The sequence below is a fragment of the Salmo salar genome, chromosome 14 (genome assembly GCF_965601325.2).
Source record: "Salmo salar chromosome 14, fSalSal1, whole genome shotgun sequence".
NCBI classification, from domain to species: Eukaryota; Metazoa; Chordata; class Actinopteri; order Salmoniformes; family Salmonidae; genus Salmo; species Salmo salar.
In genome coordinates this window covers 76,214,445-76,228,391 of record NC_138304.1, presented here as the reverse complement: position 1 = coordinate 76,228,391, position 13,947 = coordinate 76,214,445, and the positions used below count along the sequence as shown (strand labels likewise).

At 46.1% G+C, this 13,947-nt stretch overlaps 1 protein-coding gene across 6 annotated transcripts in view; it reads right to left on the bottom strand.

Moving 5' to 3' along the window:
* The window catches only part of LOC106569851 (A-kinase anchor protein 9), a 158,787-nt gene that overhangs the window by 47,376 nt on the left and 97,464 nt on the right, over positions 1 to 13,947 (bottom strand). For all 6 annotated transcript variants that reach the window (XM_045694733.2, XM_045694734.2, XM_045694738.2 and 3 more), the window contains one exon: positions 6,133 to 6,295. In XM_045694733.2, the coding sequence (XP_045550689.2) occupies positions 6,133 to 6,295 (163 nt within the window). The remainder of the gene's footprint in view (positions 1 to 6,132; positions 6,296 to 13,947) is intronic.

Sequence of the window (13,947 nt, the reverse complement as noted above, 5' to 3'; positions counted from 1 at the left end):
TATAAAACCTATCCTCTGCGAAACATAATACAGAACTACATCATAACGCATTTCAGAAACGTACACAGATGAAGACATATCCCAAACTTCAACAATGCTGGTGCACATTTGAAAGGTTAGCATTATCACCAAACATCAAGCAGCAGTTGGGAGATGACTTTATGAAAGCAAATATTTGTCATACTTCAGAATCTTATCACATTTGACATATATACAGTTGAAGTCGGAAGTTTACATACACCTTAGCCAAATACATTTAAACTCAGTTTCACAATTCCTGACATTTAATCCTAGTAAAAAATTCCCTGTTTTAGGTCAGTTAGGATCACCACTTTATTTAAAAAATGTGAAATGTCAGAATAATAGTAGAGAGAAGGATTTATTTCAGCTTTTATTATTCACATCACATTCCCAGTTGGTCAGAAGTTTACATACACTCAATTAGTATTTGGTAGCATTGCCTTTAAATTGTTTAACTTGGGTCAAACGTTTTGGGTAGCCTTCCACAAGCTTCCCACAATAAGTTCGGTGAATTTCGGTCCATTCCTCCTGACAGAGCTGGTGCAACTGAGTCAGGTTTCTAGGCCTCCTTGCTCGCACAAGCATTTTCAGTTCTGCCAACAAATGTTTTATAGGCTTGAGGTCAGGGCTTTGTGAAGGCCACTTCAATACCCTGACTTTGTTGTCCTGAAGCCATTTTGCCACAACTTTGGAAGTATGCTTCGGGTCATTGTCCATTTGGAAGACCCATTTGCGACCAAGCTTTAACTTCCTGACTGATGCCTTGAGATGTTGCTTCAATATATCCACATAAGTTTCATTATAACCTCATGATGCCATCTATTGTGTGAAGTACACCAGTCCCTCCTACAGCAAAGCACCCCCACAACATGATTCTGCCACCCCCGTGCTTCACGGTTGGGATGGTGTTCTTCAGCTTGCAAGCCTCACCCCTTTTCCAACAAACATAACGATGGTCATTATGGCCAAACAGTTCTATTTTTGTTTTATCAGACCAGAGGACATTTCTCCAAAAAGTATGAGCTTAGGCCCCATGTGCAGTTGCAAACTGTAGTGTGGCTTTTTTATGGCGGTTTTGGAACAGTGGCTTCTTCCTTGCTGAGCGGCCTTTCAGGTTATGTTCATATAGGACTCGTTTTACTGTGGATATAGATACTTTTGTACCCGTTTCCTCCAGCATCTTCACAAGGTCCTTTGCTGTTGTTCTGGGATTGATTTGCACTTTTTGCACCAAAGTACGTTCATCTCTAGGAGAACGAACACGTCTCCTTCCTGAGCGGTATGACGGCTGTGTGGTCCCATGGTGTTTATACTTGCGTACTATTGTTTGTACAGATGAATGAGGTACCATCAGGCGTTTGGAAATTGCTCCCAAGGATGAACCAGACTTGTGGAGGTCTACAATTTTTTTTCTAAGGTCTTGGCTGATTTCTTTTGATTTTTCCATGATGTCAAGCAAAGAGGCACTGCGTTTGAAGGTAGGCCTTGAAATACATCCACAGGTACACCTCCAATTGACTCAAATGATGTCAATTAGCCATTCAGAAGATTCTAAAAGCATCATTTTCTGGAATTTCCAAGCTGTTTAAAGGCACAGTCAACTTAGTGTTTGTAAACTTCTGACCCACTGGAATTGTGATACAGTGAATTATAAGTGAAATAATCTGTAAACAATTGTTGGAAAAATTACTTGTGTCATGCACAACGTAGATGTCCTAACCGACTTGCTAAAACTATAGTTTGTTAACAAGAAATTTGTGGAGAGGTTGAAAAATGAGTTTTAATGACTCCAACATAAGTGTATGTATGTAAACTTCCGACTTCAACTGTAGGCCTAACACACCATAACAGGACATTAGCCTACACTACAAAAGGAACACTTAAGTCGATGTTTGCAACAAATCACCATTAAAACGTACTATTAATACTAACTGAATGATGGTAACAGGCATAGCAATGGATGCTAACACCACTTATACAGTGCATTCAGAAAGTATTCATACCCCTTGACTTATTCCACATTTGAAAACATGTTCTTAGAAATGTTTGCAAATGTATTGAAAATTAAATACAGAAATATCTAATTTACATAAGTATTCACAACCCCTGAGCCAATACTTTGTAGAATAACCTTTGACAGCAATAACAGCTGCGAGTCTTTCTGGTTAAGTCTCCAAGAGCTTTCTACTCCTGGATTGTGCAACATTTGCCCATTATTCTTTTCAAACTTCTTCAAGCTGCCTCCCGAGTGGCGCATCGGTCTAAGGTACTGCATTTCAGTGCTTGAGGCATTATTACAGACTGGGTTAGACCCCAGGCTGTGTCACAACCGGCTGTGACCGGGAGTCCAATAGGGAAGTGCACAACTGGCCCAGCGTTGTCCGGGTTAGGGGAGGCTTTGGGCTTGGGGGGTTTACTTGGCTCATCGCACTCTAGCGACTCCTTGTGGCAGCCCGAGCGCCTGCAGGCTGACTCGGTAGTCAGCTGAAAGGTGATTCCTCCTTCATTGGTGCGGCTGGCTTCCAGGTTAAGCGGGCAGCTGTCAGCGTCGTTTCGTGGGTCATGTTTTGGAGGACGCATGACTACCTTCGCCTCTCCTGAGCCAGTTGGGGAGTTGCAGCGATGAGGGGGGTAAAAAACGAATCTTCAAGCTCCTTGATCATTGCTAGACAACCATTTTCATGTCTAGCCATACATTTTCGAGTTGATTTAAATTAAAACTCACTCGCCCACTCAGGAACATTCAAAGTCTCCTTGGTAAGCAACTCCAGTGTAGAATTGGCCTTGTGTTTTAGGATATTGTCTTGGTGAAAGGTGAATTCATCTCCCAGTGTCCGTTGGAAAGCAGACTGATCCAGGTTTGCCTCTAGGATTTTGCCTGTTATTCGGTTTATTTTTTATCCTGAAAAACTCCACAGTCCTCATGATGCAGCCACCACTATACTTGAAACTATGGAAAGTGGTACTCAGTAATGTGTGGTATTGGATTTGCCCCAAACATAACACTTTGTATTCAGGACAAAAAGTAAATTGCTTTGCCACTTCTTTTGCAGTATTACTTTAGTGCCTTGTTGTAAACAGGATGCATGTTTCGGCATATTTTTATTCTGTACAGGCTTCCTTCTTTTCACTCTGTCAACTATGCTAGTAATTTTAAGTCACCATTGGCTTCATGGTGAAATCCCTGAGGTTTCCTTCCTCTCTGGCAACTGAGCTGGGAAGGACGCCTGTATCTTTGTAGTGACTGGGTGTATTGATACACCATCCAAAGTGAAATGAATGAACTTCACCATGCTCAAAAGGGATATTCAATGTCAGTTTTTTTAACCCATCAACCAATAGGTAACCTTCTTTGCGAGGCATTGGAAAACCTCCCCGGTCTTTGTGGTTGAATCTGTGTTTGAAATTCACTGCTCGACATAGGAACCTTACAGATAATTGTATGTGTGGGGTACAGAGATGAGGTAGTCATTCATAAATCATGTTAACCTCTCTTGGGTAGGGGGCAGTATTCTGACGTCCGGATGAAAAGCGTACCTAAAGTAAACTGCCTGTAACTCAGGCCCAGAAGCTTGGATATGCATATAATTGGTCGATTTGGATAGAAAACACTCTAAAGTTTCGAAAACTGTTAAAATGTCTGTGTCTGTGAGTATAACAGAACTGATATGGCAGGCAAAACCCTGAGGACAAACCCTCCCCCCAAAACAAATTCAGCCTACCACTATTTTCAATGGCTATCACTTTTATTATAAGGCCAAGTCCTCCCGATTGCAGTTCCTAGGGCTTCCACTAGATGTCAACAGTCTTTAGAAAGAGTTTCAGGCTGGTTTTTGGAAAAATTAGCCAGAAATTGTAGTTTTTCTAGGTGGCTCCCATTTTGGCTGTAGTGTTTCCAAGCGCATGGAAGAGAGCACGTTCTTTGGTATTTTTTTCCGGTAAAGACAATAACGATTCTCCGTCTTAAATTGTATAATTTATTTACGTATTACGGTACCTAAGGTTTGATTATAAACGTTGTTTGACTTACATTTGCATTTAAGTCATTTAGCAGATGCTCTTATCCAGAGCGACTTACAAATTGGTGCATTCACCTTATGATATCCAGTGGAACAACCACTTTACAATAGTGCATCTAAATCTTTTAAGGGGGGGTTAGAAGGATTACTTTATCCTATCCCAGGTATTCCTTAAAGTGGTGGGGTTTCAGGTGTCTCCGGAAGGTGGTGATTGACTCCGCTGTCCTGGCGTCGTGAGGGAGCTTGTTCCACCATTGGGGTGCCAGAGCAGCGAACAGTTTTGACTGGGCTGAGCGGGAACTGTGCTTCCTCAGAGGTAGGGAGGCGAGCAGGCCAGAGGTGGATGAACGCAGTGCCCTTGTTTGGGTGTAGGGCCTGATCAGAGCCTGAAGGTACGGAGGTGCCGTTCCCGTCACAGCTCCGTAGGCAAGCACCATGGTCTTGTAGCGGATGCGAGCTTCAACTGGAAGCCAGTGGAGAGAGCGGAGGAGCGGGGTGACGTGAGAGAACTTGGGAAGGTTGAACACCAGACGGGCTGCGGCGTTCTGGATGAGTTGTAGGGGTTTAATGGCACAGGCAGGGAGCCCAGCCAACAGCGAGTTGCAGTAATCCAGACGGGAGATGACAAGTGCCTGGATTAGGACCTGCGCCGCTTCCTGTGTGAGGCAGGGTCGTACTCTGCGAATGTTGTAGAGCATGAACCTACAGGATCGGGTCACCGCCTTGATGTTAGTGGAGAACGACAGGGTGTTGTCCAGGGTCACGCCAAGGTTCTTAGCACTCTGGGAGGAGGACACAAGGGAGTTGTCAATCGTGATGGTGAGATCATGGAACGGGCAGTCCTTCCCCGGGAGGAAGAGCAGCTCCGTCTTGCCGAGGTTCAGCTTGAGGTGATGATCCGTCATCCACACTGATGACTTGTTTGGAAAAGTTTATTAGTAACATTTGGGATTCATTTTGTATGCATTTTGATGGAGGGAAACTGGGTGGATTATTGACTGAAGCACACCAGCTAAACTGAGTTTTTATGGATATAAAGAAGGACATTATCGAACAAAAGGACCATTTGTGATGTAACTGGGACCTTTTGGAGTGCCAACAGAAGAAGATCAAAGGTAAGGAATTTTTTATATCGCTATTTGTGACTTTCGTGTCGCACCTGCCTGGTTGAAATATGTTTTTCATGTGTTTGTATGCGGGGCGCTGTCCTCAGATAATCGCATGGTATGCTTTCGCCGTAAAGCCTTTTTGAAATCTGACACAGCGGCTGGATTAACAAGAAGTTAAGCTTTATTTTGATGTATTACACTTGTAATTTTATGAAAGTTCAATATTTATAATACTGTAGTTTGAATTTCACGGTCTGCATTTTCACCGGATTTTGGCCAAGTGGGACGCTACCGTCCCACCTGCCCATAAGAAGTTTTAAAAACTATTATTGCACACAAAGTGAGTCCATGTAACTTATGTGACTTAAGCAAATTTCTACTTATTTAAGCTTGCCATAACAAAGGGGTTGAACATTTCAGCTTTTCATTTTTTATTAATTACTACAAAATTCCAAAAAATATAATTCCACTTTGACATTGAATATTGTCAGTATGCCAGTGACAAAAAATCTAAGAAATTAATTAAAAATTCAATGTGAATACTTTCTGAAGGCACTGTACATGTTACTATTAACATGCCAATGGATGAAAATATGTCTTAATTTGCTTAACAGTGTGAGGACCTGAGCACTACACTATTAAAAACATGGTAAATTGGAGCATAAATCTGTTAATACTTGGTTTCAGGTGTAGTGTATGGAAATGTAATTGTTCACAAACAATTGCTAAATCTTTAATTACACACACTTTCCTTTGCCATCTAAAGTACTCACACACCCTCTCTACAGTATATATTATTTCTGTTTCACCCACAGATCCCCTAGCCATCTGACTTACCAAAACACACAACACACACCATCCCCCACAAACAACCCCAGACACACACTTCCACTCGTCATATGGCATTCTCACTGCCCTTCAAACACACACCCACCCACATTTAAAAACAACCCCATCACAAACAACCCCCCCCCACCACTCACCCTCAGCCCTGTGGAGCTCCAGGGCCAGCTGCTCGCGGGCACGCCCCTCCTCCACCAGCCTCTCCTGCAGATCCTCCTGTCGCCGCAGCAGATCGCCCATCTCCTGGTTGTGGCGGAAGGACTCGCGCATCAGCTCCGTCTGGGTGACGCGTGCATGTTCCAGCTGATCAGGGTTGGTAAGATGGGTGGGGAGACAAAGATAATGACTTTAGTGAGCAAAGAACCTTTGAGGAAATACTGGTTGAGGTGGTGAATAGTTCTGAATTAGAAGTTCCGATACACAAAGCCTTGAAACAAGTTGGTCCACAGTGTGGCTCAGTTGGTAAAAAAGCGTGGCACTAGCAACACCAGGGTTGTGGGTTCGATTCCTACTGTGATCACATATAGAAGAAATGTATGCACTCAGTGCACTGAAAGTTGCTTTGGATAAAATCATCTGCTCAATGGAACATGGCATATTATTAAATATATCCCATGGCATGAATGAATCTCTTCTGTAATTTAGGACATAACCTCTCATTATGGACAATATGCTGAGCCTTGTGACAGTCAGTGTAATGTCATATTTATCATCACCAGTAATGGTTTCCAGTTAGTGTCCTAAGTGAAAGTAAAACAATTAGGACCAATCAATCAATGCTGTAGCCCACTTCAGTATAATGGATGATTTCACTTAGCACATAAGATACACAGAGTGAAACAGTGGGTTCACAACACACATGGCCTGTGTTGTTATGCTTAAAGGAGTATCCCAATAACAACTACAGGGCAATGTACAGAGGTGTGGAGATGGTTAGCTGTATACAGTTCAGCGGTAAGTCTTGAGTTGTACAGTGGCACATCATGACAGTGTAAATATCCTCACTCGCTTCAAATACTAACATACTGAACTTGCATAGCTACAACTAGGCCTATTGCCTTCTCATTGTGGGATAATTGTACACATGCAGTCATGTTCTATAAAGTTATGTTGGTGAAAATGCATGCCATATAAGTATTCTTATTAAAATGAGTAAACCTACGGCCCCAGTTTGACATTGATCAAGGAACCAACATAACATGCATGACATTCCATTTCAATCTTAACCCTTTAACTTCGGACACAGATGAGACACGTTTAGTAGACATTGCCCTGTGACGCATTCACAAAAGCCTTCTTTCTTGGCTGAATTATCATGGAATTGCTATTGTGCAATAAACCCCTGACTTATTAGCACCACAACTCACATGCATTTGGTTTTACAGGGCGAGACTCCCACAGCAGCAAAGGTCATACTGCAACATTATGACAACCAGGATGTAGTCACGCGACCGTGCTACGCTGAAATCATGGGAGTCCTTTTTTGCTCACCTGCTCAGTTGAAAGCAGAGTAGGGAGATCTAGGACTGTATACGATACACTCACTGTGTTATACACTGCACAAGTTGCCCAGTCAAAACTATTGCTGCCAAGCAAGTTAGCTGGATAATGTATACGTGTAGACTCCCTATATAGCAGGGGTATGTAAGTCATGAACTGTATAAAATAATGGACAAAACTGCAGTTTAGAGCATCAAGTCAGCCAAATGAAAGACACTTTCATTCAGATAAATAAGAACTGTCCAGACGGAGTCAGATTTACTTCACTAGTTATACAGTCCCATATAGGTTACAGGCCAGCAGCTGAATGTAAACTTACTGTATAGGGCGGTGTGGGGAGGGAGATCTTAGAGATCACCTTAAGGAGGTGACCATTGGTCCTGTGGTTGACATGTGATATTTGAGTCTGTACCACCACCGCGTTTTTCTCATTGAGGACGCTGGAGAGGGGGAAAGGCCGGGGCAGGGGCACGCGAGATTCCACCTCGTACACATCCTGATCTTCCCCTTCCACCCACATGGCCTGGTGGCTCGAATTCCAGTATGAGCGGTAGGAATCCATGGTGGTAGACAATTTAACAGCTTTCAATGACCTACTAGTTTATCCTTGTAGTGCTTTCCATCCTCTTCCCTACAAATGTTCATGGGTTATATAAAGTCTCCAGTGTTCATTTCAGCATCTACAATGCACCTGCTACCATGGATGGAGTCTTCAGCAGAGGACCAAGAGGGAACAGCAGCGGAGAGCAGACAAGTCCCGATGACGTAGCCGGGTTCTAGGCAACAGTCTCTACGGAGCTGCCAAGCACAGAGCCTTGGGTAAACACACGAGTCGCAGTTCAGACTCAGATCCACGGGCATGGCGTACCACGGTGAAGAGACAACAAAAAAGGTCCCAGGTAAATACTGAGAACTAGGTAAACCCTTGAAACAACAAAACAAAGTTTCAAGTCAGAAAATAAGAGATACCGGTAGTGCTTCTCCTCGTGTAGGGGAAAAGTAATCCTTCCTGGGGGAGGAAGTTTGAAGTCACATCTTGCACATGTGAATCCAGGGAGCAACTGCGGGGGTGATAAAATAAAGAGAAACCTAGCTTTAAGATCCTGTGCACCTCTCTCTGTCAGACTTTTCTCTCTGTCTATGTTGCTCACTCTCTCAGAGCACAGCGTGACCCTGCCCCTCAGCAGTACTCCCTCCCACTCCTCGCTCGCCCTCTCCCTCCCTATGGAAGCTCATTAACAATTCCATGCCGCCACGGCAACGTAGCACCGATCCGCAGGGAAGGGAAGCCTCCTGGTCCCCCTTAACTGCTTTACACAATGGGCAGCCAACCAAGGGTGAACTCTGAAGCCACCAGTGGGGCTCTCGCTGCACTTCTTTCTCTTCTGTCACTCTCTCTCTCCCGCTTTCATTCTCCCTCTCATTCTTGATCTATCCCTGTAGCCGCTAACGTCTTTCTGTTGTTTGTCACCAGTTTTCTAGCTCCATGTTCCTCCCTCTTGCCCTCTCCCTGTCTCTACCAATATCCCAGCCTGACTTTCACTGTGTATCTCTGTCTCTCGAAACAGACACAAAAGAAGAGGTTGCGGTCAAAACTGTTCTCCCAGAGTGTTTTGCAGCAGGCAGGCAGTCTCTCTCTTTCACTTCCTGGATCCATAGCATGGGCAGGGTATTGTTCAGTGAAAAGGGGGAGGGAATAGTAAGCGTGGTTTCAACCCCCCCGGGCTAGTTGGGCAGGTACAGCTTTGCAAATAGACATTTTCCCTCTCCCTCACACACACACACACACAGCCTTTTTGCAGGAGCTTGTCAAACCAGATTTATATTCCACGTCAGTGCAGATGAACTGACTTAGGCATTGTCTCCTTCGATCTTGTGAGCAAGTGAACTGTAAAACAGTAATGGACCTACACAATCAACACGTCGGCCCGACATGTCGCCCTCAATGATCTATAATAGGAGGATTAGTGCGCAACACCTACTCCAGCAAATTATTTCCAAAGCCAACCGACAGGACACTTGAGAAACTCATTACATCAAGCCTTATTCACACAACCTGGCCCTCCAGACAGGAAACAACCATCCACAATCATTAATGATCATTCACTCACAAGGAACCAATGCAGATCTAATCAATTCATTCTGGAAGGAATAACATTAAAGGGATAGTTAGGAATTGTCCCCAGAGTCATATGAACACGTGGATACAATTTGTTATGTATCTGTGTCCAGTACGAAGGAAGTTAGAGGTAGTTTCGTGAGCCAATGCTAACTAGCATGCTAGCTGTTCCCATAGATGTTCAGTCATTTCTCTAACGCAAGTTAGCAATTGCGATAACGCTAGCTGGCAACCTCCATCAAACTGAAAGCAGAGACATCGAAATGGTATCCGCAAGTTCATTGACTTTGGGGAAGTAGATAAAGGGCCTCATTGGCAAAATCCCGAACTATCCCTTTAAATTAACCATTTGGTCTTGTGAAGGCGGAGATCTTGATTGATTTCTGAGCTTGCCTTCCCACCACTAGGCAGTTACAGTGCCTTCAGAAAGTATTCATACCCCTTGACAAAAGGACTTTCACGTTCTTGTTCTGAAGCTTAACTTTCTGAACATTCGAGACGTGGAGTCCACTTGTCATTCCAATCTCCTTTGCATTAGCGTAGCCTCTTCTGTAGCCTGTCAACTATGTGTCTGTCTATCCCTGTTCTCTCCCCTCTGCACAGGCCACACAAACGCTTCACACAGCGTGGCCGCTGCCACTCTAACCTGGTGGTCCCAGCGCGCACGACCCATGTGGAGTTCCAGGTCTCCGGCAGCCTCTGGAACTGCCGGTCTGCAGCCAACAAGGCAGAGTTCATCTCAGCCTATGCTACCCTCCAGTCCCTCGACTACTTGGCGCTGACGGAAACATGGATTACCACAGATAACACTGCTACTCCTACTGCTCTCTCCTCGTCTGCCCACGTGTTCTCGCATACCCCGAGAGCATCTGGCCAGCGGGGTGGTGGCACTGGAATCCTCATCTCTCCCAAGTGGACATTCTCTCTTTCTCCCCTGACCCATCTGTCAATCGCCTCCTTTGAATTCCATGCTGTCACAGTTACCAGCCCTTTCAAGCTTAACATCCTTATCGCCCTCCAGGTTCCCTTGGAGAGTTCATCAATGAGCTTGACGCCTTGATAAGTTCCTTTCCTGAGGATGGCTCACCTCTCACAGTTCTGGGTGACTTTAACCTCCCCACGTCTACCTTTGACTCATTCCTCTCTGCCTCCTCCTTTCCACTCCTCTCCTCTTTTGACCTCACCCTACTCACAAGGCAGGCAATACGCTTGACCTCATCTTTACTAAATGCTGTTCTTCCACTAATCTCATTGCAACTCCTCTCCAAGTCTCCGACCACTACCTTGTATCCTTTTCCCTCTCACTCTCATCCAACACTTCTCACTCTGCCCCTACTCGGATGGTATTGCGCCGTCGCAACCTTCGCTCTCCCTCTCCTGCTACTCTCTCCTCTTCCATCCTATCATCTCTTCCCTCTGCTCAAACCTTCTCCAACCTATCTCCTGATTCTGCCTCCTCAACCCGCCTCTCCTCCCTTTGACTCTCTATGTCCCCTATCCTCCAGGCCGGCTCGGTCCTCCCCTCCTGCTCCATGGCTCGTCGACTCATTGCAAGCTCACAGAACAGGGCTCCGGGCAGCCGAGCGGAAATGGAGGAAAACTCGCCTCCCTGCGGACCTGGCATCCTTTCACTCCCTCCTCTCTACATTTTCCTCTTCTGTCTCTGCTGCTAAAGCCACTTTCTACCACTCTAAATTCCAAGCATCTGCCTCTAACCCCAGGAAGCTCTTTGCCACCTTCTCATCCCTCCTGAATCCTCCTCCCGCTCCCCCCCCCTCCCTCCCTCTCTGCGGATGACTTCGTCAACCATTTTGAAAAGAAGGTCGACGACATCCGATCCTCGTTTGCTAAGTCAAACGACACCGCTGGTCCTGCTCACACTGCCCTACCCTGTGCTTTGACCTCTTTCTCCCCTCTCTCTCCAGATGAAATCTCGCGTCTTGTGACGGCCGGCCGCCCAACAACCTGCCCGCTTGACCCTATCCCCTTCTCTCTTCTCTAGACCATTTCCGGAGACCTTCTCCCTTACCTCACCCCGCTCATCAACTCATCCTTGACCGCTGGCTACGTCCCTTCCGTCTTCAAGAGAGCGAGAGTTGCACCGCTTCTGAAAAAACCTACACTCGATCCCTCCGATGTCAACAACTACAGACCAGTATCCCTTCTTTCTTTTCTCTCCAAAACTCTTGAACGTGCCATCCTTGGCCAGCTCTCCTGCTATCTCTCTCAGAATGACCTTCTTGATCCAAATCAGTCAGGTTTCAAGACTGGTCATTCAACTGAGAGTGCTCTTCTCTGTGTCACGGAGGCTCTCCGCACTGCTAAAGCTAACTCTCTCTCCTCTGCTCTCATCCTTCTAGACCTATCTGCTGCCTTTGATACTGTGAACCATCAGATCCTCCTCTCCACCCTCTCCGAGTTGGGCATCTCCGGCGCGGCCCACGCTTGGATTGCGTCCTACCTGACAGGTCACTCCTACCAGGCGGCGTGGCGAGAATCTGTCTCCGCACCACGTGCTCTCACCACTGGTGTCCCCCAGGGCTCTGTTCTAAGCCCTCTCCTATTCTCGCTATACACCAAGTCACTTGGCTCTGTCATATCCTCACATGGTCTCTCCTATCATTGCTATGCAGACGACACACAATTCATCTTCTCCTTTCCCCCTTCTGATAACCAGGTGGCGAATCGCATCTCTGCATGTCTGGCAGACATATCAGTGTGGATGACGGATCACCACCTCAAGCTGAACCTCGGCAAGAAGGAGCTGCTCTTCCTCCCGGGGAAGGACTGCCCGTTCCATGATCTCGCCATCACGGTTGACAACTCCATTGTGTCCTCCTCCCAGAGTACTAAGAACCTTGGCGTGACCCTGGACAACACCCTGTCGTTCTCCACTAACATCAAGGCGGTGACCCGATCCTGTAGGTTCATGCTCTACATCAGTCGCAGAGTACGACCCTGCCTCACACAGGAAGCGGCGCAGGTCCTAATCCAGGCACTTGTCATCACCCATCTGGATTACTGCAACTCGCTGTTGGCTGGGCTCCCTGCCTGTGCCATTAAACCCCTACAACTCATCCAGAACGCCGCAGCCCGTCTGGTGTTCAACCTTCCCAAGTTCTCTCACGTCACCCCGCTCCTCCGCTCTCTCCACTGGCTTCCTGTTGAAGCTCGCATCCGCTACAAGACCATGGTGCTTCCCCTGTGAGGGGAACGGCACCTACGTACATTCAGGCTCTGATCAGGCACTACACCCAAACAAGGGCACTGCGTTCATCCACCTCTGGCCTGCTCGCCTCCCTACCTCTGAGGAAGCACAGTTCCCGCTCAGCCCAGTCAAAACTGTTCGCTGCTCTGGCACCCCAATGGTGGAACAAGCTCCCTCACGATGCCAGGACAGCGGAGTCAATCACCACCTTCCGGAGACACCCGAAACCCCACCTCTTTAAGGAATACCTAGGATAGGATGAAGTAATCCTTCTAACCCCCCCCCCCCCCCCTTAAAATATTTAGATGCACTATTGTAAAGTGGTTGTTCCACTGGATATCTTAAGGTGAATACACCAATTTGTAAGTCGCTCTGGATAAGAGCGTCTGCTAAATGACTTAAATGTCAAATGTAAATGTCAATCCAGTGTTTATTTGGCTGTATGCTTGGGGTCATTGTCCTGTTGGAACGTAAAATCTTCGTCCCAGTCTAAGGTCGTTTGTACTCTAAAGCAGGTTGTCATCAAGGATTTTCCTGTATGTTGCTCCATTCATTGTTTTCTCTATCTTTACTAGTCTCCCATTTACCTGCCGCTGAAAAGCATCCCCATAGCATGATGCTGCCACCACCGTGCTTTACGGTAGGGATGGTGCTAGACCGGGGAAGAGCAGAATCTGCCTTTTCCTCATAGCACTTTGCATTCAGGCCAAAGAGTTTTGTCTCACCAGAACACCATCTTTTGCCTTATGCTCTCAGTCTTACACGTTCCTTTGCGCAAATTCTATGCGTGCTGTCATGTGCCTTTTTCTCAGGCGTGGCTTCAGTCTGACCACTCTCCCATAAAGCCCAGATTGGTGAAGTGCTGTGGAGACTGTTGTCCTTCTGGCAGGTTTTCCCATCTCAGCCAAGGAACTGGCTAGTTCTGTCAGAGTGTAGTTCTGTCAGAGTGTAGTTCTGTCAGAGTGTAGTTCTGTCAGAGTGGTCATTGGGTTCTTGATCACCTCCCTGACCAAGGTCCTTCTTGCTCAGTTGCGTCCAACAGCCAGCTCTACCCACAGTCTGGGTAGTTCCATATTTTTTCAATGATGGAGACTACTGTGCTCTTGGAAGCTTTCAACACTCTAGAAA